The 25,767-nt window shown below is 49.7% G+C and overlaps 1 protein-coding gene and 1 long non-coding RNA gene across 5 annotated transcripts in view; one reads left to right on the top strand and one right to left on the bottom strand.

Annotated features, from left to right (window-relative positions):
- The window catches only part of LOC140532577 (ubiquitin-conjugating enzyme E2 E1), a 52,749-nt gene extending 28,741 nt beyond the window's left edge, over window positions 1-24,008 (bottom strand). The window contains exons 1-3 of one of the 4 annotated variants that reach the window (XM_072651186.1): window positions 23,880-24,008; window positions 23,252-23,343; window positions 15,377-15,427 (exon numbers count right to left, since the gene is read on the bottom strand). In XM_072651186.1, coding sequence (XP_072507287.1) covers window positions 15,377-15,427; window positions 23,252-23,292 — 92 coding nt within the window. In that variant the 5' untranslated portion in view covers window positions 23,293-23,343; window positions 23,880-24,008. Of the gene's footprint in view, window positions 1-15,376; window positions 15,428-19,076; window positions 19,634-23,251; window positions 23,469-23,879 lie in introns of those variants that run through there. The other 3 variants (XM_072651188.1, XM_072651187.1, XM_072651185.1) reach the window with 3 other exon arrangements.
- On the top strand, window positions 23,332-25,363 carry LOC140532579 (uncharacterized). The gene is made up of 2 exons (XR_011976583.1): window positions 23,332-23,468; window positions 25,206-25,363. It is a non-coding gene; the product is annotated as an uncharacterized lncRNA (long non-coding RNA).
- The last annotated feature ends 404 nt before the right edge of the window (window positions 25,364-25,767 follow it).

A 25,767-nucleotide genomic window follows, 5' to 3' on the forward strand; every position in this document is an offset into this window, starting at 1 on the left:
TCACATTAGCTCTGATGGACTCAGTGACATAGGATATAATCTCCTGATCCCTGCAGAAGAGCTCACTCTTAGACAAAGGATTTTGAGAATGTAAGTATAAAACTGGTAAAATTATTCCATTTAAATATTTACCATGTCTCAAGGAAAATGGAAAGGAATTCTTTTGGCAGTAACATCACAGCTCTATTTCCGCTCAATGTCCATTTAAAATGATCCTAGCCAAATTTCAGCAGGCAGTCCAGAAGGAGGGGGAAAGAAGGCTTCCCTGCGAGGGGGCAGTACCCACTCCCAGCTTTCCCCCTTGCCAGGCTCTCCAAGGGGTCTCAGTTGCAGCTGTGCACTCTGCTCTGACCAAAGGTCCAAGGGGCTAAAACCTTGCCCCTGACTACCCCCATATTCATGTACGTCCCTCTGTGACTGGTTCCCAGGGACAGCAGGCAAGAGGCTGAGCCCAACACAATGCTGCCAGAGCATGAAACCATGACCAGACCTAAAGATAGATGGACGTTTCATCCGCTGGAGTGGCCAATTACTCAAAACCTGGTTATTCACAATTTCTTGATAAAATCTAGCTGTTCTCTTCCATGTTGGTGGAGCTAACTACATGAAACATTTTTAAACAGATTCTTTTGCAAAGCACATTTTTTAACATACACAGACACTCCGAATTTAAGTTTTGCGAATCTAAAATGAAGTAATGTCCCTGAAGTGGGAAATATCTGTTTCAGGACCTGAGCCCATCTGGCCTCCAAGCTCTGGGTTCATCCCAGTTCAAAAATCTGGGGGAAATACTTTTCATTTGGGGCAGGCTGAGGAGAACTATGACCTGCCTGGGCTGCTTCCCCTGAAGTAAGGTGTACTGAGAAAGAGAGGGAGAAAGCTGCCCATGGTGGGCAGCCCAGAGTCCCTGCTGGCTCGGTGCCCTTTGCCCCACTGGAAGAACAAGCAATGGCAGCTGGACAAAAGGCTGGCCCACAGCCCCTCAGCCAGAGGCACTGTTCCGTCCCTGGACACACACACAATCCCACAAACAAGCCCCTTCACAGCAATGCCCTAGGTAGCAGGCACCAAATCACTTTTTCTTCACAAATTAAAGGCCACACAAGCAATCTGAACCTGGGACCACTGGCTATTAACCCATCAATGAACTGCTTTGTGTCTCAGAAACTAGCAACACCAACCAACCAGTAGTCATGTGAGCAAGCTGTACCACAAACACATGAATGCCAAAATTTTCATGTCAGGGTTCCTCTGGGTCAAATGGAACCCTGTTAAGAGAGGGACAGGAACTGGACCCAGGATTTCATCAGTACAGGAAAGTCCCGGGTGACAAACCCCTCTCCTGCATAGCCTCCTGTACACCTGGGTTCAAGGCAGGCCCACCACTGCCCCAACCAGACTGAAATGCAATTGAGAAACACGCAGCCAAATAAGTAAAGATGCAATATGGCCCAGTTGGTGTCCATATGTGATTTTCTCTGTCAGAGTGAAGCTATGTGGGGTATTCCATATGACTTAGAAGTTAAAAAAATTCTATTTAAGTGTAATTTGTTTCTTTAGTAATCCCAGGTGTTTTATTTTGTGCCTTTACAAACACAACTCTGAGAAGAGGTCCATGGGCTTCACCAGACAGCCCAAGGGGTCCATGACACCAAAAAGGTTAAGGGTCCCTGGACTATGGGACAAATGCCAAGTCCTCAAACTGGTATTTCAAGATCTCCAGTTTGGTGCCAACCCTGTTCCCCAATTGCCCTTCAAGCATTCTATGATAGCAGCTGGGCAGAGCCTCACCATGGCCTGATCTGTCCAGTCCTCCACTTTACAGACTGATCTCTTCCATTCTTCCTTTCCTCCCCTCCTTCATGGTCTCTCACCTGGAAGGTCTGTCAGAATAAAGCATCTCCAGTCTCCAGCGCCAGGAAATCAGGACTGTCACTTTGCCCTGGGGTGCCCCATGTTCAGGTATGCTGAGTGGAATCATATTTTTTCCCCCTCGAGGCATCAAATCTCAAAAGTTGGTTTTCTTGGCTAATTTTCTATCAATGCAGAAACAGGTGACACAGAGCTACAAGAGGAAGTTCTGAATGCTTTGGAAATGCAAAATGTCCATCAGGAAAATACATTTTGGATCCTGAATCTGAACAGGTCTAACTTCTTTTTTTCAATAGTTGTACTGCTTTTCACTCACAATGATCAGTCAATCAAAAAGCATTGATTAAGTGCCTACTATGTGCCAGTCACCATACTAAGCACTGGGGATACAAAAAAAGACATCTCTATGTTCTTTTATAAAAAAAGAATGTGTATATATGTGTATGTGTATACACACGCACACACACAACAGCTATGTGGCACAGTGTACAGAGTGCTGAGTCTGGAGTCAGGAAAACCGGAGTTCAAATTTGGCCTCAGACACTTACTAGTTGTGTGACCCTGGGCAAGTCACTTAACCTCTATTTGCTTTAATCCACTAGAGAAGAAAAGGGCAAACTACTCCAGTATCCTTGCCAAGAAAACACCATGGACAGTGTGGTCCACATTGTCCTCAAAAGCTGGACACAAGTGAACAACAAATACAGACATATACATATATACACACATACACATGCATGTGCAGTGACATCATCAGGTGGCCTCAGATGATCTAGAAAGGTCCCACCTTTAAAAGTTGCACCTCGGAGGACAGGACCAGACCAGACAGGAGATAACCTCAGGGCAGAGTCAATTTATGCCCTTTGTGAAGAGCTTCTCAATATTTCAAAAGTGAGCGTGAACCCAAAGTTTTCTGATGTCTCTTCTTTGTCTTGGGTTCAATCAGGCATCTGCCATGGCCTTGCCCTCCTTCCACATTGCTTTTTTTGGCTAATTCTGGGCTCACATTCAATGTCTTTTTTCCTATTTTTCAAACACTTATTATCATATACTTCTGACTACTTACAGAGAAAAACAGAAAAGAGGAATTTCTGTCTTCCTACATTAATTAAAGTTATTTTCTCAGTAAACTTCCTTCTGGCACACTGAGAAGACTATGTTTCTGAGGTTTCTGTAAAATAAATTTGAATTTCACTGGGTATCCCATTATGAAGGCTGAAACAAGCATGAGGTAGGAAGGCAAACTTGGGAATAGTAAGAAATGCATGAAGCAGAATTGAAGCTCAGGGCTTCCTGACTCAAGGGACCCCCTGCCATGAGCTTCCTCTCTCAATTGACAATCCTAAGATTCTGCATATGGTGCATAATCCCCTCATCAACTCTTTATTAAATACAATGTACTGTTAGTACTCTGGGAGTGCAAGAGGTAAAAAGGAGAAAGGCTCTTCCCTCGTGTCCTTTTTTATGGGGGTGTGGGGAGAGATGCAATGGGGTTAATTGACTTACTGACTTGCCCAGGGTCACACAGCTTCTAAGGATCTGAGGCCACATTTGAACTCAGGTCCTTCTGACTCCAGGGCCCATGATTCTTTCTAATCCAGTAGAGGAGAGAGCAGCACCACAGTGACCATGCACCAGCCAAAATGGACAGCTGACTAGCTGGAGTCCCAAGGGCACCAATGCTTCTCAGACAAGGAAGAGAGGCATAACAGGAGGTCGAGGAAGGCTTCCCAAGGAGCCCATGTCGGAGCTGGGAGCTGGGTCTTGAATAATGGGCAGGATTTCAAGAGGAGGGTGAGGGCTGGGGACTGGACCTGACACTGAGCAGCAGCGGGGACAAGGCCATGATAGTCCAGGGCTGGCTCCAGACCCCATTAGTCACTGTCTAAATGTTTTCTGGTTCTAGAGCCCAACTTTCACTTCCCAAAATTTAAGAATTTCTCCTATGCCTAAGAATCTTCTTTTCCCCACATTTTGCTCCTGTTTTCCCATTTCTGCCTGTGTATTTACAACATTTCATAGAGCTGAATTCTCACAGTATAATCTGCCAAAAATTGCCTCCATCTAGCACATGAAGCACTCCAGAATTCTTTTAAGTATGTTGCTTCAGGTTATTTAAAATAAATTAATTTCCTCCTTTAACAGTTCTCCAAGTTAGACATTTTATATGCCAAATTTAATAAAGAACATACAATATTTATCTTCTAAAAAACTCAATATAGTATAAGTATAATAGAAGCTAATTTAAATGGCTTAAAAATATACTTGAAGCACAACCTATGAAATATATTTCCCACCACCAGGTTAACTGAATTTTAGTAGGGTACAATCTTGGCCAAATTGCCAAAATGGGTATCAACACTGTTGGCAACATGTGGACATGAAACAAGACTAACTCCTCTTACAGCAGCTTCAGCAACTGGGAGGTGTTTACTCAGCAATTCCCTCCTAGCACTCTCCTGCTCCCCTCAGATCTAGCCAGGGATCTCAAATTCTTTAATCCTAAGCTTCTAAGTCTAAACTCCTTGTGCCTTACTCATTTGCCCAACTAGCACCAAAACAAACACACTGGCAGGTGCTGGTGGGCTCAGGACAAAGCAGGCAGAGTCATCACAAATTCTAGCAACTACTGCCTGGATTTCAGAGTGTGCCAGGACATGCAAATCATGAGAAACAGGGCATGGCCCCAATTATTCAAGGTCCATGGGACCAAGAAAACTGGTCCATCAAAAGCCCCGTAACAGGAAGCAATCGCTTCTTCTGGGGATGAAAACACTGGACAGGAATGGGCATCAACATTTCTAGGCATACCACCCATCACTGAAATCAGAAGGAAGTTTAACATGACATTCAACCTCAGGTCTGTGACCATAAAAAGCCCCTTGTGGACCACCCCCCTTCCGTATTCCACTATGGAGTCCTTATTAAGACCAGAGCCAGGACCCTGCTGACCAGGGGCTGACAGATGTTCAGAAGGCAACAGCAGGTCACAGAGGCACCCACGGAGTAATGCCTCAGTGTGGCAGCATGTGGGAAGTGGGCCCCATCCACACCGTCCTTTCACTGAGGAGTGATATGATGCCAGACCTAATGCCCCATGAGAGCTCCTTCTTGATGCACCAGCACAACAGGCAGGATCTATCATTCTAGAGAAGATATTCTGGGCAAGCTGCTGAACCAAGTTTCAATAGCCTCATCTGCTAAATGGGAACAAGACGTGCATTCTCTCCAATGAGAACCACAGTTGTGCCAAAAGATATTAAGGATATGAAACGGGAAAGGATACAAATGGGCTGTTCCCTAGGGAAGACCTCCACGTCATCAACAAGCATATGAATAAATGCTCCAAATACTTAATAATTACAGAAGTGCAAATTAAACCAATGCTGAGGTACACCCTCAAGCTTCACAGATGGGCAGATGACAAAAAGAGAATGAGACTATTCTTCTAGGTCTCAGGAAAACAGACCTAGCCACGCGCTCCAAGTTGGCCTAAACTCTCTGGATGGCAACTTGGAACTGTGCATGCCCTTCCACCCAGCAATGCCAGTGCTGGACCTCTACCCCAGAGAAATTAAAGACAGAGGAAAACAACCCACATGGATAACTCTCACAGCCAAGGACTGGAAACAAAGGGAGTGCTCTCAGTGACAGGAGGATGGCACTGTAAGAAATGGCAAACAGGAGTTTCAGGGAAGACTTGTTTGGATGGAGGAGGAAGGAAATGGGACAAGTCACACTGATCATGGCAATGAGCTGCCATGCTACCAGGGGGCAGATGATAAAGCAGACCCACACTGCAGCCTGGCAGGGATGTTTCTGGTCATGGCAAAAGTACGGATTTGTTTTACTCACCTGTGTTCACAAGTACGACGTTCTTTCTGTATTGAAAAGGTGAATTTCAGGGGAGAGGGCTGTCTCAGGAAAATAGAAAAGAAAGTCCCTGAAGGTTTAAAAGAATGCACAGAAAGAAACAAGTTCAGAAGGAAACACAGACAAATGAGAGAGCTTGGACAGCAGTGGAGGGAATGCACAAAACGGCTTCACATGTAATGCTCTTGTGTTCCACTCTGTATATGGAAATGTTCTTTTTGTGGGGGTGTTTGTTAAATTCAGAAGTAAAAAAAAAATATAATTCCTCCTCTGGCCCTGCCAGGGTGGTTGTGAGGATCACATGAGTGCCTAGAGGTAACCCAAGTAAGAGCAGCCTGCTCTATGCTAGTTTTCTCTATATGTGAGTTCCTTTTTCTCGACAGGATCGGTACCTTGGGATTTCATCTCATTCTACTCCACAGATGGTGACTGAATAATATCAAACTGTCTATAGATGTGCACCACTTCCCTCCCTACTGGGGGAAGCTCCCCAGGAGACAAGGTGGTGACCACTTTGTGGGGGGGGGGGGGGGGGGGTCATCAACAAACATTTCCATAGTGTAGATTTGGAGTAGCTCTGGGTTTACCAGTGCCACCACTGTCAGGATCACTCTGTCCTTCCCAGAGCTTGGTCCCATGTACTCCTGCAAGCATGGCCTCAGGGTCAGTTCTGGGAGGGGTGCGAGGCTGGAGCCAAAAGGCTCACCAAAGAACTCAGTAGGCCTGGGACTCCAGCTAAAGGACAGCACAGTGCTGCACCTCTGTTTCCTCATGGGTTAAAATGAGAAGGGTATTTGCATACTGACTTCAAAAGATCTGTTATGATAAGGTTCCCTGCCGAGCCCAAGGTGCTACATGAACATAAGCTATTCCGAGCATACAGCACAGTGCAGACACACCTAGGAGACAAAAACACTTGTTTTTGGAGGCTGGCAGGCATCTGAAAACCAAAAGAAAGCAGGATGAGGCCATGGCTCTACACACTTCAGATCTGGTCTGGAGCTTGGCACCCAAGAGCCAGGATCCCCAGAGACGCTGATCTGACCAACGTAGTTCTCCACTTCTTTGTTAAACTGAAGCTTCCTTTGCTAAGTTGTTCCTTAGGAAGCAATCTTGTAGCAGCCATTTCTTTTTGCTTTGATAACATTTAGCTGGGTGAGCGTGCTTCACTTTCCTGCAGGTGTCCAACCTCAGTCCTGCCCAGGTCAACATCATCGCCCTGCAAGACAGAAGCCTCCACAAAGCTGCACCTATTGTGTGCATGTCTGCTTTCAGAGGGGAGACATTAGCAGCCAGCAGTCCCCATATGACCGTTTTCAAGTCAGAAGCTCCGATGATCTCTATGGAAGTTGATGCTGACCCCAGCTCACTCTGAAGCATGGCTGTCCAAGAGAGACTTAACAAGAACGGATTTATTAAGAAACCCTGTTTCCCTTGACTGGTTATGGGGAATGGGTCACAGGGCCAAGCAGGCAGGCAGTATCAGCCCAAGGAACCATATGCATCAACTTTGACATCTAGGGCACCTTATCCAACTTCCAATCCTCACTCCACAGCCACGTTCTACCACCACAAACCAGTAGGTTCCTAAGGCCAAGGCCCACAAACAGAATCCTTGCTGCTTCCCCTGCCCAAATGCTCCCAATGACTGGCAGTCAATACAGAAAGAGGATCCTGCCCAACTCATTATTCTTCCTGGCACCTAGAAGATGCTTCATCAAGGCTTGCCCAGTTAAACTGAATGGAGAAGGGCATTATGGTGGCATCTTCTACCTTTCAGTCCAACTTTTCCTCTTGGATTATAAATCAAAAATTGGACCAAATACATGCTATCACATCTTAGTTGCTTTTCTAAACTTTTAGGTTCTTATTATCAAAAACAGAAGCTGAATTAAGGAAATGGTCCATTGCAGCAATCTCTGAAGGATTCTCTCCCTTCCAAAAAACAGAGTCCAGTCCACTCCACAATGTGCTGCTGCTGATTCTAAAATAAACTCCCTAAATCAGTAACGAAAGGGCTTAATTTGGTGGTGAGGTCTGGCGAGTCCCACCATCTCTTTAGACACACACTCTACTACTCCTCCAAACCATGCTTCTTTACCCACTGGAAGGTATAATAAAGATCACACTTTTTAGGACAAGAAAAGTTCCAAGGTATTTAGCCATCCAGAGTTTGCTTTGCATTTCTTCCAAGAAGCCTATCCAACCAGCAAGTCTTGGCAATCAGTATTGTACCACCAAAGCTTTTTACAACAGCACAGATAAATGTGATGGGCAGATGTCCCAAGGAGTTCCCTACAAAGTCTAAGACTTGATGGGTTCCTCAAACAGGGCACCATGATAGCTCAAAAACAACAACACCAGAAACCCCAGGAACCCTCAAGTTTATTCCAAAAGCCGTGAGGGAGAAGCAGTCAGCTTCCCTCAGGTATCAAAAGGGCTCGGATTGGGAGAGTGAATTCCAGCTCACTACAAGGTGGAGTCTTGTCTGGGATAATCTGAGAGCCCTTAGCATCCAAAAGGACCCATCGGAGACCTTCTCCAAATGCTTGGGGTTGCATACCCTACTTTCAGGGTATCTTCAAACAAAACAAAAAATCTGCCTTTTCCCCCCCTCTCATTTAGGGGATGACTACACAGCTGTCTTTCCTGTGTGATCCTTTATATGTCAGACCAGTTCCTTTGAGATAACCTCTGCTTCTTTGAATGTTTCTATACTGCTATCAGTATTATTACCGCACATGTTTGTGCCAAATCACTCAATGCCTAGCAGTCTGCCTAAAGCACAACTGATAGCTTAGAAATGTTTCCTTTCTAATTTTTACTTTGCAAGCAGGTCTCAACTGTTTGCCTTACTGTGAGATCTTCATGGACGGTTGGTCCAATGGATAAGGTTTCCCTCCTGGCCTAGAAGCCCCAAGTAATCCGCCCCAAGCACTTAATCCCTTTTGGGAACCCCTCAAGTGTTCAGGGCTTACCTGACCACCCTGGTTTTTTTCCTTTTTAACTGAGCCTGCTTGTCTTATTGTGGGTGAATTTCAAATTCCATTCGGATTGCTGTGGCAATAGCAGAGATTCATTGGGGGAAATTTGGGGCGATGGGAACTCAGAGGAAATTTGCCTGGATCTTCAAAGGGTTTAATATGCGTATGCCCTGCGAGGGAAGGCCATGTAGAGATTTTGTCCAACTTCCTGCTGGTGAGTCCCTCTCTACACCTGAGGGAACCATGGAGAAATCTGCATCTAGACCCATTTGGTTTCTCACCAAGTTCTTACCCCATGGGGAGTACCTCCCTTGTTCTAGAAAACTCTACAGGGATCAGAGATAGGGAACTTTATTTTCTTTGCCTTTCTCATTAGGGAAAAAAGGACCAAGAGTGGCCCTTTGTGAGTACGAGGCAAACAGCACCTTCTGGGAAGTGCTGCTGTATCTGGTGACAACTGTGACTTTTATCTAGCAGCTCAGGACAGCATGAGACCTGTGCCACATGTACTTTCTGGAGACTCCTCAGGACAAAAGCACAGGGAAATTCAGAAGGAAAAAAGCTCGAGGCCCCTGGGGTCTCCAGAGACTCTTCTCAGTGGAGAATACAGACAATGCTTTCCAAGGAGGCCCCACTGAATAAGCAAATGTTAACCAGGGGAAGATAAGAGCCAAGGAGGGCCAGTCCTTACAGCACGCTCAGACATGTCCTTCTGCATGGCATACACAGAGCACGGATGGGCAGTCCCCGTCTACTTTGGTTCTGGAGTGAAGAAGGGGCTGCTACAGCCTGGGAATGATGAGTCTTCTGGTGGCCTGGAGGGCCACAAGGAACATGCCTCAGGTTAACGGGCTGGAATTGAGTGTGCTTCCAAGAGCAGCGATCTAACCCTCTGACAGTCCTTGGGTTCTCTTCCTCCCTGGCGCTAGAGCCAAACTCTCCTGAGCTACAGGGGGAGAGGCCAACTGCTCTCTCTCCCCTCCTACCTGGTCACCACAAGCCCCTTCTGCTCATCCTGGTGTTTCTTCTTTCCTCATCTTAGGTGGAGGAGTATTCTCAGAGCAGGGTCCACCAGAATGGCAGTGGTACTCCACTGAAGACGAGCCTGCACCTGGAGCACTGAGACAGAGGCAGGGTCAGGAGTCAGCAGTCCCTCATGCCACAGATTAGTGTGGCCAGACAGACTCTGGAAAGACAATGACCTTCAGCGACTAGAAAGCCCAACTCAGGGTAGACTCAAGATGACTTCAGAAAAGCCAGACATGGTCTCATGGGGCCTAAGATAAGGAGATCCCCCAAGTCTGAGCCCACCCATCCCAGGCACCATTTTGTAACAATTCTTCTCAGTCTACTTTCTAAGTAAATTCTTTTTATAAAAGCTAAGATTTCAATTGATTCTGATTGATAAAAGGGAGCACAAAGGATAGAGTTCATGAGTAACATGACTAGAAATCCCAGCAACCCTCCTAGACAGAAGCCAGGCCCCTGCCAGTGTGAGCCACCCCATTCCCCTTTCCCAGGGTGAACATTCAAACCTTTAAGAATTCCCACAATGAAATCCACCAAAAAAAAAAAAAAAACCCTCTCCAACTCCTCATCAGAGCTAAGGAAGAACAAAATGGCCAGAGGAGTTTTCTCTTCTCACTCTCTCCTCCTATAACCTTTAACATCAGTGAACAGCCATTTGCCAGAAAGCAAAAAAGATGCAGGAAAATGAATGGTAGATATACTCTATACAATAGATTATCAACACCTAACTAGGTTTTGAAATGGTAGACTCAAGAAATGATCACAACTTGAATTATCAAGGCACTCACACTGGCAAGACTCTGATCGGCATTCAATTTGGCCTCTCACTGCATAACATTATCAGCATATTTCATATCTACGGGAAAGCCCAAATGGGACACCCTATTTACATGAATACAATCCTGCTAAGTACTTAGGACTTTCTTTAGAAAGTCATAACTACTTTATCACATCCCAAACACCTACATAATATTGGTAATAAATGTTTAACATCTTCAGAGGTTCTTCCTAGGCTGATACCCAAATTAACACTATAATAAGTAATGTGGGTCTGAGGATCGCTGATGAATCTTCCATATTATGATACCTTTACTATATGAGGAAGTACAGGACTTCAGGGTTATAAATCCCTAGGACAGACAGATGTGCAGAGAGGTGCACATATGGCTGCTCTGTACAGTAGAAGCCCAGGAACACAGAGCCCCGGCTCAGCTGCTCATTCCCTGGTGACCTTGGCAAGTCTTAGTTTATTCAAATGCAAAATAAGAGACCTCTGAGATCTCTTCTAGCTCTAAATCTAGTAACTACTAAGGTTACTAAACCATGACAAGCAAAATCCCCAAACAATTTTTTAGTTTTCTATAACTGATATTTTTCATCACTTGTAATATTTCATACAGAAAATTTTTTAAAAACCACTTGGGGGGTTATTTGTCATATTTGGGACACTTGGTGAAAGAAGTGCAAAGCACATTTAATAAAAAATCTGAAAGTTCTCTTAGATTTAATTCCATTCAACTGACATCAAATGAACTTCAGTCTCAGGTAACTGTAAGATATTTTCACCAGAAGATTTCTTGTCAGCAGACAACTCGCTAATCTGTTTGTTCAACCCATCTGACGAAGCTAGATGATAGCTGACTACCTAGCTAGGGTGGTTACATCTTTCCTGCTCCACATGGCAGGAAGGAGCAGCCTCAGGGACTTTGGTGAGCACGGCCACAGCAGAAAGCTTTGCAAAGTAGCAGGTGGGGAGGTATAGGGAATATGAGATGAGGGGCTAAGACCAGATGATCCCTAAAGTTTCTTCCAAGTTTCAATCCATGAATCCAGGAAAAAGTCAAACTCGAACCCAGACCCTGATTTCAAGTCCACTGAATCAAGGTGCCTCCAAAGCACAATTCCAGGCATGGCATCATAAATCCTAGGAGCTTCTAAGACATTCAGATCATCAATTCCAATGATCTCATTTTACCAATGAGACTCAGATTAAAGATAAGAGACCACTGACAGAAATGGCAGAGCTGGGACCAGAATGCCAGTCTTTGGGATTCCTCATTCAGAGACTGATCCTAAGCCTAAACGCAGTTTTACAATGTCTTTTATACTAGTGCTTAGATAATTTTCCCACTCATGGGAATGCCTGTGGCTTCATATGTGGGTTGGTTACTTCTATCATCCAAAGTCATGTAGAATTTAAGCGAAAAACCCCTTAGTTCCCAAAAGCTACAAAACATGAAGCAGCGAACACAGCTTCAGGCTTGAAGAACAAGACACAACAACATGGTTACATCGAAAACATGCTAAAAGAGTGGGGTTCCCTCTCTTTAGGTTTGTGCATCTGACTGAGAGGGACCAGAGAGCCGGTGGCACCCAACACCACCTCGATCTGAGTGAAGAGGAAATGCAGAGCAGCTCAAGGCCAAGATCCAGACACCAACACACAGGAGTCCAGCACAGTGCCCCTAGCCCTGCCCTCCATTGGTACACATCATTGCCTCCTCTGTGACCAGCATCATGGAGGTGGGAAGGGGGCACACATTTGAAGCCTCTCCAGGATGGGATCTCTACCACCTTCTGAGAACCCAAGCTTGCCTCCTTCCCAGGGAAGCTCGAGTGGAGATGAACACAGACCCCTGAAAGCCACCTCCTCCCACAAAGTGCTGAAGGAGCAGGTGAGAGCCTAGCATGTTAACTGCAAAGTATCCAATAAAGAGAATACCTCTGAAGGTAAGGGGACCTGGAAAAAGAGTTAATCTCTGTCCATATATGGCACAAAAATGAGCAACGTTTATACAGCACTTTAAAGTCTGAAAAGTTTCACACTGTCTCTTCTAAGACTCATGCTGAGGTCCACTGAGGTATGTGCTGCAACTGGCCCATTTTACAGATGAGAAAACTGAGCTTTAGAGATGTTAAACGACTTGCTTGCCCAGTCACACAGCCAGTAAATCCTTCTGACTCCAAGTCAGGCAACAAACATTTATTAAGCACTCACTCCATGCCAAGCACTAGGTTGAACACTAAAGAGATAAGGAAGGCAAAAATGTGGTCCCTGCCTTCAAGGAGCTCAGTCTAGTGAGGGAAACAATAGACCACAAGAGAGAAGCTGAGTAAATGTGGGGGGTGGAGAAGGGGGGGGCAAGGGAGTAAGAACATGGGCTCAAACTGAGTCTTGAAGGAAGCGAGGAGGAGGTATAAGGGGGAGAGCGGGGCAGGACCAGGGGCAAGCTGGAGAAGAGAATGAGCTGTAGAGACAGAAGGGGCTTGAGCCTGACCACGCTGCCCATGGACTTGGAGAGTTCTACAGAGTCACTGGAATTTGAGTTACGAGTAAAGAGTGAGCCAGCTGGGATACTGACTAGGGTCTGCTTGGAGCATTTCTCATCCCTGCGTGATCTGGCACAGCCTGATTAAGGAAGACACCAAATCCATAGTGTGAACGCAAGCTAGTAAGACACCCAACGGCTGAGCTGGCACCATACTTTTCTCAAAATATGAACAGAGTGATTCAGAAAATCCACAGGATGAACTTGGGTTTTACAATGTCAAGATTAAAAGTAATAAGTAAATTAAAATAGTCACAAAAAATAGTTCAGCCACGTCTTATTTAATCCCCATTTCATGCCCATGATATATCAAGAGTCAAACACTTCATACTTCTTTTTTCGAATCATAGCTCTGGTAATCGTATGTTAGCATTTTGCAAACGTAGACAAAGCCCCAGAAGGAGAATCATCAGATAAACCGCTGGCCCTCCCCACAGAGGACCAGGCCAACCCAGAGAGGACTTAAAAAATAAAATTGGTTTTTACACTAACATTGTCAAAAGCCAAATGTTTAAAAATAAAGGATCTGGTTACAAAGATTGGTCCTACTATGAGTTAACTCCAAACAACCATTAAAAAAAAAACTAACACCTGGTCTCTAAGTGCACCTTTGGGTGACCCTCAGATATTCACCTCAAGATTGCCCCAAGGTATGAAGGATTAACTGCCCTACCATGGAGCACCCAAATCATTGTTCATTTCTCTCAAAACAAAAGACACATTTTCTATAAGGACAGCTTAACATTAAGTTGAAAAAAAATGACTGTGCTCTCTGCAGAGAAAGCATTCTCTCCACAAATTCCAGCACATGGAGCTCCCCCTCCTCTTTGGGGGGAGTCCCAGAAACCTCAGATTTCTCATTCTGAGGAGTCCATCACACAAGGTTATTTTCTAACACTGTGTGGCCAAGGTTGTGGTGTTTAACTCTGCCCTAGTAAAGCAGCACCTAACCCAACAGGAGCAACCAAGCTCTGCATCTTCAGGTGACATTTTGAGGTCCCAACTCAACAATCAAAGGGACCCATTGGTCACCCCCTCAAGAAATGCTCCGGGCTTCTCACAGTCTGAAGAGATTGTTTAGAGGCAATGGTTCTCCACAAAAATAATGAGAATAATAGTTGCGTGTCCTGACAGCTCTGGGACAAGAGGTTTAGGTTACAAGTTAATAATCGATTCAGCAGAAGCAAAATTTAAGCTTGGGTTAACAACCTAACCTTGCAGACCAAGTAGGGCAGTTACCCCAAGAGCTCACCACATTCAATGGGTAATTTTAAAGACACATTTAGTAAATCACATCAAATTAGAAAAGTGGGTATCTTTTATTTTTAAAAGTGAATTATTTTAATGAAGATAAAAGTCTCCTACCATTTTCATTCACCCACAAGACTACAAAAGGGCACTAATGTCTCATTAGTGGGTGGGTGGCCTTTCATGCCAACACCTCCCTTGGCCTCCACTTTCCCATCTTACAAGCCCTGCCCTGAGAGCCTGGTCCAGCATCCCAAGTCTGAGCTGGCTGGTCTAAACACTGGAGCTGTGGAGCTGCCTTTCATCCCTAAGGTACAGCAAAAGTGCTCCTCAAAAAGAGACTTACAAAATCAACCCAACTTTTAAGAGCTGCTCCCAAACGGCTCCCAGAACAGAGACATATACAAGCACACAGAGCCCAGCTAAGGGGAGACTACCCTTGGCCAAATCTTTTAAGTCAACTCAAAACAAAATCTTTTATGAAAACAAATGTTCCATTAAATCAGGATGTTTAAGTATGTAATATATATTATATATTCAATGTATAATATTATATTTGATATCTCCTATATGTCCTAAATATCAGTGACATTAACAGTTCAAAACATCTAATTTTGTTACCTGCCAAGACTACCAGCACACCAATTTTCCCTCACTTGACAAAAGTATAATATAGATTTGAACTACAGTACCCAGACCCCTTAACTTTGACTGGAAAAGGTATGCAGAAAAACATTCTTTTCCCTCTTTCCACCTTTCCACCCATGGTCAAGCACATCCAGCCCTGCCACCCCACCGAGAACTCCCATCAGTCTGACATTAACACAATGACTTTTTTTTTTGGCCAGGGGGTCCTCTGGCACATAAGCTGAGGCTGTTACCTCTTGCCTCATCAAGACAAGCATTAATCAAGACCATACAAAGACAAAAAACATGCAATCAGAAGAAGAAACAAGGGCAACTCTTTCCTCTCTGAGAGAGGGGGTGGGAAGAACAGAGAAGTGAGGGGAAGGTTTGAGTTTAAAAGGGAAGGAAACTAACCTGCAGTTGGGAGGTGGATCTAATGTGATGTCCGCCAGTTCCTTCTGAATCCTAAGCCCCGGAGTATAAGAAAAAAAAAGAAATAAAATGATTATGTCTTTGGCAAGCACCTCCAACAACACAAAGCACGACAACCCAAGGGACCCAAAGGCCACACCCCAAGGGGCCAGGAAGCCCTCGCTGACCCCCACCTGCCAGCAGCTCCTCGGCTCACCCTGGCATTGGAAACTGGCGAGTTCAGGCTGGGATCTGTGCTTATTACTGGAAACAAAGTGAAGCAGAACCCTGGTTTAATTGCTTTCCACCTAAGTGTAGACAGAACTCATCCTCTCCATTCATTCCCAGGGTCTGCCAGGAAGGACATGATGCCTTCTTGGACACCTGGACGTAATCAGTACCTACACCGGACTGCCAGAAACAATAAATAAAGACAAGGGCATTTACAGAGCACTTTCAAGTTTATGAAGTACTCAACAGACATGTCCTTGGGTGATCCAAAACCCTGTGTCAAGTACTCTTGGCATCACCCCACCTTAAAGCTCAGAAAGGTCATGCAGCTAATGAGAGTCCTAGGCAGGATCTGAACCCACATCTCTCAAATCAAGTTCCCCACTCTTTCCACTATACTAAGCAAGGCTCTCTCTCATCCCACCACCCTGAGCCATACAAAGTAAACCTCTTCTTCACTCTCCTCAGCTGGCAACTATCACTTCCTGAAAGACAGTGAAGGTATATATCAGGACACAGCCTAGACCCAAGCAAGACCAAGGCCTCACCCTCCTAAATGCAAAGAATCCCCTTTACAAATACCCCTACTCCACACAGAACGCTCCCACCTTCAATGATGACTCCAAAGGCTAGCTTTCCATCCTCCAAAACAACCCCTGACCTCTGGGCCCAACAGAGCACATCATCTTCCCCTGCCATTGGGCACTGTTCTCCAGGGAAAAAGCAGCCAGGACCAATAAAAGGGGGGTGAGAAGTGGACGTTCTGTCCTTGGAATTACCCCACCCTCCTACCATCGGCTTCCACTGAGCAAGCATCCTGACACAGCCTAATGACCCCTGACAACACACCAGACAAGCCACATTCCCCTTCCCTCCTCCCCTGTGAGGAGTCACCCACCACAACCAGACCACACATGATGTCTTCTTTCCCCAGGGGCTGTTCATACCCCTTCCCTCTGAGCTTTCCTTTCATAGTGAGGAACCTAAAAAAACCAAACTCACCAAAAAAAAGAAAAGAAAACAAAGATAGGATACAATCCCTGAAATGATTCCAAAAGGACCTTGACCCTCACCTCAAGACATCTCTCATCCCACTAACTCTCAACAAGCGTTTACTCTGTGCCAGGCAATGTAGTAGACCCTAGGAATGCCACACAAAAAATAGAATAATATTCTATCGAGGTGAGAGGCAGGAAGGAAATATGTGCTTGGCCAAGTGAATGAAGAAAAAGCACCAAATTAATGAGGGGGCCTAAGTAGCCAGGGCAGGCTTCATGGCAGAAGACCTTGCTGGAGGAATCCTACAAGGCAGGCCTGGGCTACCTTCAGGACAAAAGCCCAGAAATGGGAGATTGGGAGATGTGAGAAGAGTAGCCAAGGGGCTGGCTTGGGTAGACCAGAGGATAGAAGAAGTCTGGAAAGGTAAAGTGGGACCTTGGACAATTGCATTTATTTGTTCTTCTGTGAAAGGGAAGGGTTGGCCTGCACAATGCCATCAGGCATACATGGGAAGCTTTCCTTATGGGTCTCCCCCATTAGAATGGTCACTAGCCTGACATCCTCTCTAACACCAGACCCAGAGAAACACCAGAAAAACCATCTCCCCTCCCCTCAATCCCAGTAGGGAGACAACTGCCCTATAGAAGGACCAGACACCATACATCCTGATCCCTCAAACCCCTCCATAGCCAGAGATCTCAGAAAAGCACTACAGCCCTAAACTTCTACGTAAGAAGTCAAATCCCCAGGATCCCTTCTGTGGAGCCTGGGCCTTCATCTGCAAAATGAAGTGCATTTTCGACTGAATGGAAGGTTCTCTCCAGTTCTAACTACTTTGATTCGGTCACCTATTAGCCTTTCTCCAGCCTTATCTACCGGCAGTGCAGTGACTGGAACCTTGGACCAGGAGCTGGCAAGATCAGAGTTGAAATCCAGCTTTACACTGGCTGTGTGACCCTGAGCAAGTCATTTAGATTGTTTCCTTATCTGTAAAATGAGGCCACTTACTTCAAATGGTTGTTGTGAGGATGCAATGAGGTCCACTCTATTTGCAGAGTGGCTCAGCACAGGGTCAGGCACACTTACCATTTTAACCTTCCCATGCCCATCACACTGAGAAGCCATGCCTTGACTCTCCCCACCTCAGTCCAACAGAAGAGATGACAATTTCCAGGGTGAGGTCCCTCCCCAGAAAAGGCAGGCTTTGTCCCCCTCAACTTCCTCCATCCCCAGCAAGTCCTCAGAAAAATGAATTTAAAAAGAAGAAAAGCCATGGACACCTGCACCTAGCCTAAAGCATAACCCTCCCAGCATGGCTGTTCCATCCTCCATCCAAGGAGGAGGTGGCACCAGACTCTCCCCATGTCATCTGAACCCAAGCTCTCTCCTCCAACCTTACTAGGCAGGCACACAGCCCTCCACACATCCAAGCTATCTTTCCAGACACTCCACACCAAGGATCAGGCATGGCACTGACCCCCAGGCTTCCCAACAGGGCCAGCCTCCATCTCTCCCAAAAGCAGGGCCATAACCACCTCCGCTTCATCCAACAGACAAACAAACACCTTCACCCAAAGGGCTTCCCTCCCAAAGTTCTCAGATGCTACTAGCTATCCTCCCAGCCTCTCTGCCTCAGACAGACGCACACCCTCACCACTGCTCCCTCACCCCCAAGGACAAGCCCAATAAACCCATGGCTCCCCAGTCCCCTGGAGCCTCATAGCTTGGGGGGGAGGGGGGAGAAAATGAGGAGAGGGAGGAGAGAGAGAGATCACTGTCCCCCAAAGCTCCCCTCCAGCAGGACGGAGAGTCCTTCGATTGATTCCCTGCAGCCTATGGTGCCTTTCAGCACTGCATTCTCTAAGCCACCTTCTGTTTCCACTGCACTTGGACTTCCAGACAAACACATGGGCACACAGGTGATCACAAGGGGCAGCTGCATAGTGCAGAGGATAGTGAGCAGACCTTGGAGTCTGAAGGACCTGAGCTCAAATTTGGTCTCAGACGCTAAGTAGCTGCGAGACCCTGGGCAAGCCACTCCACCCTGCTGGCCTCAGCGTGCAGGTCTGGAAAATGAGCAGGACAAGGGACGGCCAAGCGCTCCAGAAGCTAGGTCAGGACAAACCCAAGCCGGTTCAGGAAGGCTTGGACAGGACTGAACAAGGCCCACCCAGACATCCAGTCACCCCCAGACTCGCTGCCAATGGCGCTGAGACAGCGGACTCGAAGTCAGAGGACCTGGGTTCCAATCCCAGCCCACTGGTGTCTGAGTGTCTCCCACGCAGCCCCGTGCAAAGGGCCGGACACCCCCCCACAACCGGCCACGTGGTGTCGCCCACAGTCGCAGCTCTCCCTCCACCCCCTCCCTCCCAGGCCGACACTGACATGCACTGACATTGACGCGACTGGGGGGAGGGTCCCGCGCCAGACACCATCATGGCGGAGGCCGGAGTGGGGGGCGGCCCAGACTGACCTGCGGGCCATGGCGCCGCGGAGGGGACCCCCTACGTGGAGGCGGAGGGCGGGGCAGCCGAGGGGCCGGGAGCCCCAGACCCCCGGCCTCATCCAGGGGCGATGGCGGCAGTGCCCACCAGACCCCGACCAGCCGCGTTCACCCGGGCGCGTGCCCCGCCCCCTCCGGAGAAAGAGAAGTTGGGGGGAGGTTAGAGTGGGGGCGGGGCGCGGCTGCGCGAGACCAGCCCCTCCCCCAACCCTCCAAGTCTCTGGGGCGCCCACAGGTGCAGCCCGAGGGGGGCGGGGGCGGTCCGTAGCCTCTCCTCGAGGACCCCCCCCCCACTGGGGGCTTCGGGTCGGCCTTAGACAGATGGGGAAACTGAGGTAGACAGACCCTCCCCAAGGGTTGAAAGAATCCTCGGGGGCATCTAAAGAAACTGAGGCCCAGAGTCCCGAGGGTGGTCGAGGCCATGGAAAGGGGGTCTCGTTCCCCTTGGCCCGCACCCTCCCAACAATGCCAGGGCCCACCCCATGCCCCCAAGCCCCATGCTCCAGGGAGCTGCTGGTGCCCCCCAAGGCCCTGGTCAGCGCTTATGGGGCTGAGAACTGGGGGCAATCGACAGGGTCCCACCTCCAATCAGGCCTCCTCCTCCTCCTCCCCCTCCTGGGCCAACCCAGCCCGGTTTTACAGGGGAGGTCCACAAAGATTTGGTCATAAGCTCCAAGTGGCAGCGCAGGGGTGTGACCCCACAGACGGAGCTTTCTTTTCTATTCTGCCTGCCTTTGTCCTCAGGTTAACTAGACTGTCATAGAAGCAACTGGCAAAGCAATGTCTGACTGGTGACTTTGTTCGCAGTAAAATTCTATCACTGGACTCCAGTCCATACCTGCAGCTGCTTCCTATTTCACCTCATTCTCTTTAATAATATAACTTACGTTGAGATGGCTCTTTACAATTACAAAGTGCTTTCCTCCTCAACAGACTTCTGAGATGAGTCAATCCCAGTAAGGCCACCCCACTTGACAGAAGGGGAAACTGAGCCCTGAGAGGCTAAATGCCCAGTCACTTAGCTACAAACTGGTAAGCAGAGATCTAAATCAGAACTCTCACTGAGATAAGGGAGGATAGATAGAACAGGGCAATTTCCCAGGTACAGTGAACTCTCCACAACCATCCAAGTCGGCCCCCTTCTCTGCAACTCAGTCTTGGAGAATTACCTAAAATTAAAGAGAATTTAAGTGATTTGCCTAGAGTCACAAAGCCCATATGGGGTCAGAAGTGGAAATTGAACTCAGGACTTTCTGGTTCCTAGGGCAGTTTTCTATCCATTATACCAACTTCCTCACAGCAACCTACCTCAGAGATAACATGTCAATAAATACAACCCCCATCTCCCCCCAAAAAAAGTTGACTAAAGGTTACATACTTCACTTTCTCTTTCTAGGAAAGACTTTTGGACCTGTCCCATCCTGACTCTCCCACCACCATACCATTACCACCCTGGGGTTATTTATGAAGAAATAAAGTGAAAACTTGAGGACAGAATTTGGAAATTATTTGAACCCCCAATTTCAATTGCCTGAGGTCACTTCCACCATCCTCAAAAAATGTAATGATCTTTAAACATATCTTCTCAATTTCTGACATCTGTTTTTTCTCAAAATTCCTGCCACCATCAGCTGTGTTATATCTCTGGCCGTAATACTGGACTGAAAAGCTCTGAATGTACTGAGCAAGTAAGCAAGGAACCAAGATTTTTGGATTCCCCTCTATTTACACTCAATGTAATATTTTCTGTCTATATACAGAAATGCCTTTCTCTCTAGTTCAACACACTTGGAAATCCTTATTAGCTTTTCCCCTGCCAGCCCAATTTTAGCTAACATCACAGACTAGACAGTTGTTGCTTTTAAGAATAAAAAGCAGTCAACTGTTTATCCTCTGCATCTCTGAGACATACATTCACATCACCCACCTCCTACTCGGCAAAGTGTTTGCCAAAGCTGCTTTCACACACATCTATTTGGGCATCAAACTCTTATCTACGACCACTTGCGATCTGGGCTTTCAGGAAAAAACCACTGTCCAACAACATGTGGTTATCAGTCTTTGCTCTGCTCACCAAGGCTCTCTCTCTCTCCCATCCCTAAGGAGAAAACTCCACCTTTCTGAAATGTCTCTGAAATGCTTCCTGAGTTAGGAAAACACGGGTTCCTGTCCAGTTTCTGATACATCCTGGCTATGTGAGTATGGGTGAGCCATTTGAACCCCCCAACATCCTGGAGCAACCCTCTTACACTTTAGACTGCCAAAGAGTTACCATTTCTCTGAATGCCCTTGGCAGGAACTCCACGGACCAAAGAAATCACAAATCCAGGACTCCCCCCTCCAAAAAATGCCAGACACGTTGCTGGACCACTTCCTTTCCCCCTTCTCAAGTCACCTCATTTTCCTATCATTCCCAAGTAAAGGAGCTTGCTCAACTTTCTTCCCTCAAAGGAACCAATTCTGTCTCCTAAGAAAACAACCACAGCCTATCTGCTCTGAAATTCACTGACCCTAAATGCAGCCCTGCCAGCATCTGTCACACTTGCCTCAGCCCACTATTTATCCTTGTATAGTAGGGATGCTTACCCAAGTACAAAATGAGGAAGCAAATATGCAGAGACACAGCCCTCCCCATTCCTGAAGGTCCACTTCTGCCTTAGTCAAAAAAAATGCAAGTGACCCCATGGCATCCCTTGAAAATCCATCTCACAGGTTCAGGGCAATCAATCCTATGTGCTCCCCACATCCCACTCCACCTTGGGCCCTGCTCCTAACCAGACCAGACCAAAAGGAGAGCCCTGGGGATTAGGATTCAGAAGCACCTGGCAAAAGGCAAACTTGCTCAGGTGTACATGGCCACCACCAAGTGCTCATACTGCCTATATTTTCACATGTACTAACTCTCTGGATCCTCACAATCACCCCTTGTGGGAAAAAGGGCAGATATTATCCCCATTTTAGTGCCCAGGAAACAGGCTCAGAGAAGTTTTGTCACTGCCCAAAGGATCAAGCCAGCTGAGGACTGCTGGCCTTCTTTTTATCTGTCTCCACCACCTACTGTTGGGGTGACCATAGCTTCCTAGATCCCAATTATCCCAGATTCCAGCCAGTGAAGAACACCACAATAATGAATTCTCAAACAAATCACCTCTTTCCTAGAGAAATCAAAGATCAAACAGCCCATCTTATATTTAATTTTCTCTAAAGGACTCACCCTAGTCCAACCAGGACACATCTCCCTCCTGTCCTCCCTGTGGTCAGTTCAATGTCTAATAACTGCCTACATCAGAGTCCACCCCTTTACAACTGACTTGGATTAGAAATATTTCCCAGAGTGTTCTCTGAGGGCTCCCGCTGATCGGAAAAGGAGAATTAAAAGATCCTATTAATGAACGATGGGAGACAGGGCCATGCTAAGAGGGGGACAATGTAAGAACTATATGGAGAGGAAGGGATTTTCACTCAAGGTAAACCACCGAAGGAAAGAAACTGTTTTAAGGCTTTGGAGCAGGAAGGACAGGATGGCCAAGGAAAAAGTTGAAAGGCTTTCCCCGAAAGGCAAAGAGCTGAGAGTTCTGCACAAAACAAAAGGGGGGGAAGGTTCTGGACAACGCGGCAAAGCCCCCTTTGGAATTCCAAGAGCGAGTACCTTCTCCCGTCCTTTCTCAAGTCTGTGCCCCTCTGGCTAGTGCCAGTGCCTCGTCACGCAGGATGTGGGCACCTACCCTGCCACGCAACAGGTGAGAAGGCAGGAAGCCCACGGCGCTGCGGGCGGCCACGAGGCTGGCCGGACGTCTGTCGGGGGGACGTCTGTCGGGGGGACGTCTGTCGGGGGGAGGTCTGTCCGGGGGACGTCTGTCCTGAGGACGTCTGTCCTGAGAACGTCTGTCGGGGGGACGTCTGTCCTGGGGACGTCTGTCCTGAGAACGTCTGTCGGGGGGACGTCTGTCCTGGGGACGTCTGTCCGGAGGCCCCGGCGGAGGGCGCTGGGGGGGGGCCGGGGCAGGTACCGGGGAGCCTGACGGCAGGCCAGCAGGCCGGCGGGGCGGGCGGGGGGCGGGGCGGGGGGCTGGCCGCGGCTGCGGGCCGGGGGGGGGGGGTGCGGGCGGGGGGCCGCGGGCAGGGGGGGCCGCGGGGGCACCCACCTCTTGGCGCTGGTGGAGAGGAGCTTGGAGTTCTTGCTCATGCTGACCTTGCTCTCCTTCTTCCTGGGGGCGGCCGCGCTCTCCTTCTCAGTCTGTTGGTTGGAAGATGAGGATGAGGAGGAACTGGTGCTGGCTCTCGAATCGTCATCCGACATAGCGAACCCCCCACCCCCACCCCCCACAATCCCTGCGGGAGACAGAAAACACAGACCATCCGGTGAGTAGCCGAGGGGCGCCCGGGGGGCGGGGAGGGGCTCAGCCGGCCCCCCCGGCTCGTTTGCCTGGGGGGGCCCGGGCCGCACGCCGCTCCCTCGCTAGGCCCGGGGAGAGGGGGCTTTAAAGGGCTGGCCCGGCAGGGGACGAGCAGGATGGAGGAGAAGGGGAGGGGGTCCCCGCTACGGAAACGGCGCTCATGGGGCCGGGGGGGGGGCGGCCGGAGCGCCCCGGGTGGGGGAGGGGGAAGGAGCAGCCGGGCCGGCTCGGGACCGGGCTCGAAACCCCCCGGTGGAACCCCGCAAACTGCGCCCCCGCCCCCGGGGCCACCCCGAGGCCGGGGGCCGGGCCGGGCCGCGGCGCGGGGAGGGGCTCCCGGGCCGGGCCGCGGGGGGCTCCCGGGCCGGGCCCGTACCTCGCTCGCTCCCCGGCTCGCTCGCTCGCTCTTTGTGTCGGCCGCCGCTCCTCCTCCGCCCGCCGCCGCCGCTCCGCCCGCCGCTCCGCCCGCTGCTCCCGCCGCTGCTGCCGCTGCTCGGGCCGCCGGGGCTGCGGCGGCGGCGGCTGGGCCTGGCCACTCGTGTCTCTCGCTCGCTCGCTGGCACCGAAGCGGAAGTGCTGCAACAGCAACTATTAAACAGGCAATGGCTTCCCTCGGCCACACTCGCGCACACTCACACTCACGCGCGCGCGGCCCCGCACGGCCCTCCTCCGGGCGAGCCCCCCCGCCCGACGGGGGCGGCCGCGGCGCACGTGGGAGCGCCTCCCCGACGGGGGCCCCGCGGCCGGGAGCAGCAGCGCCGGGCGCTCCGGGGGGACAGGGGGCCGCAGCGCCTGGGGGGTGGGGGCGGAGGGGGGCCGCAGCTTCGGGGGGGCAGAGGGGGGCCGCAGCGCCTGGGGGGGCGGGGGCGGGGGCGGGTGGGGGCCGCCGCGCCGGGGGGTGGGGGCGGAGGGGGGCCGCAGCGTCTGGGGGGGCGGGGGCGGGTGGGGGCCGCAGCGCCTGGGGGGGCGGGGGGGCCCGTAGCGCTGGGGGGGCGGGGGGCAGAGGGGGCCGCAGCGCCCGGGGGGGCGGGGGGCAGAGGGGGCCGCAGCTTCGAGGGGCCTCAGCGCTGGAGGGGCCGGGGGCAGAGGGGGCCGCAGCGCCCGGGGGGGCTGGGGGCGGGAGGGGGGCCGCAGCGCCCGGGGGGGCCGGGGGCGGGAGGGGGGCCGCAGCGCCCGGGGGGGCGGGGGGCAGAGGGGGGCCGCAGCTTCGGGGGGGCAGAGGGGGCCGCAGCGCTGGAGGGGCCGGGGGCAGAGGGGGCCGCAGCGCCCGGGGGGGGCGGGGGGCAGAGGGGGCCGCAGCGCCCGGCGCTCCGGGGTCACAGCGGGCCGGGGGGCCGGTACGAGGGGGCGCCCGAAAGGCCGGGGGAGCGAGCCCCGCGCCGGGCACGGCCCAGCCCCGAGGGCCGTTTACCCAAACAGCGGCCCCGACCCTCCCTCTGGTCCGGTCCGCTCCGGGGCCCCTTGGGTGCTTCCACAAACGGCAGTTAAGCCATCCCGGGGCATCTCTGAACACCAGCCATCTGTGGGGGTCCCTCCCGAAGGCGCCAGCCCCAGTCCAGTGGGGTGACCAGCCCCCCACCCTGCCCCCCCCTTTCCAAACAACCCCAGCCTTGCTCAGCCCTCACCAGGAAACTCGCCCGAGATCCCCTCCGGCTGACTTGGACCTCGGGGAGGTCAGTCCAGTTCAGTCTCCCACCTCCAGGCGCTGCCTAACCCAGGACAGGGATGTAAGCCAGTGCATCCTGACAGTCCCTGATGATGCAGCTTCGGGGAAGTTCTCTGAAACAGCCCTTGGAGAGCCTGAAGAAAATAACATTCCCTGGAAGAAGAAAAATAAAGACTTGAACGTGACAAAATAAAGTGCTTTGTTGTTTAAAAAAAGAAGAAAAACGACAAAACCCACTTTAGGAACAGTGAGTAGAGACCAGGCCCGGTGGACCTGCGTTCAAATGCTGCCTCTCACAGGCAGAGGCCAAGGCGCTTGACCTCAAAGTGTGCTAGGCCAGAGGCCCACGTTTCTCTCTGTTGCCAAACCAGATTCAAACATAATTGGAAAATATTTGACGAAATACAAATACAGTAAAACAGATAATATTAACATGTGGTTTTCTAAGTCCCTCTGAGAAGCACAGGGATTCTTAGGTGTGCTTTAGGGGCCCCCTGTTTCTATGTGAGTTGGATACCACTATTCCTGGCAGCTCTCTAAGACTATTAAGTTTCAGAGAAGATGCTGGCCTGCTTTGGTGGAGAGACTTTCTCATGCA

Source organism: Notamacropus eugenii, chromosome 3, assembly GCF_028372415.1.
Source record: "Notamacropus eugenii isolate mMacEug1 chromosome 3, mMacEug1.pri_v2, whole genome shotgun sequence".
NCBI lineage: Eukaryota > Metazoa > Chordata > Mammalia > Diprotodontia > Macropodidae > Notamacropus > Notamacropus eugenii.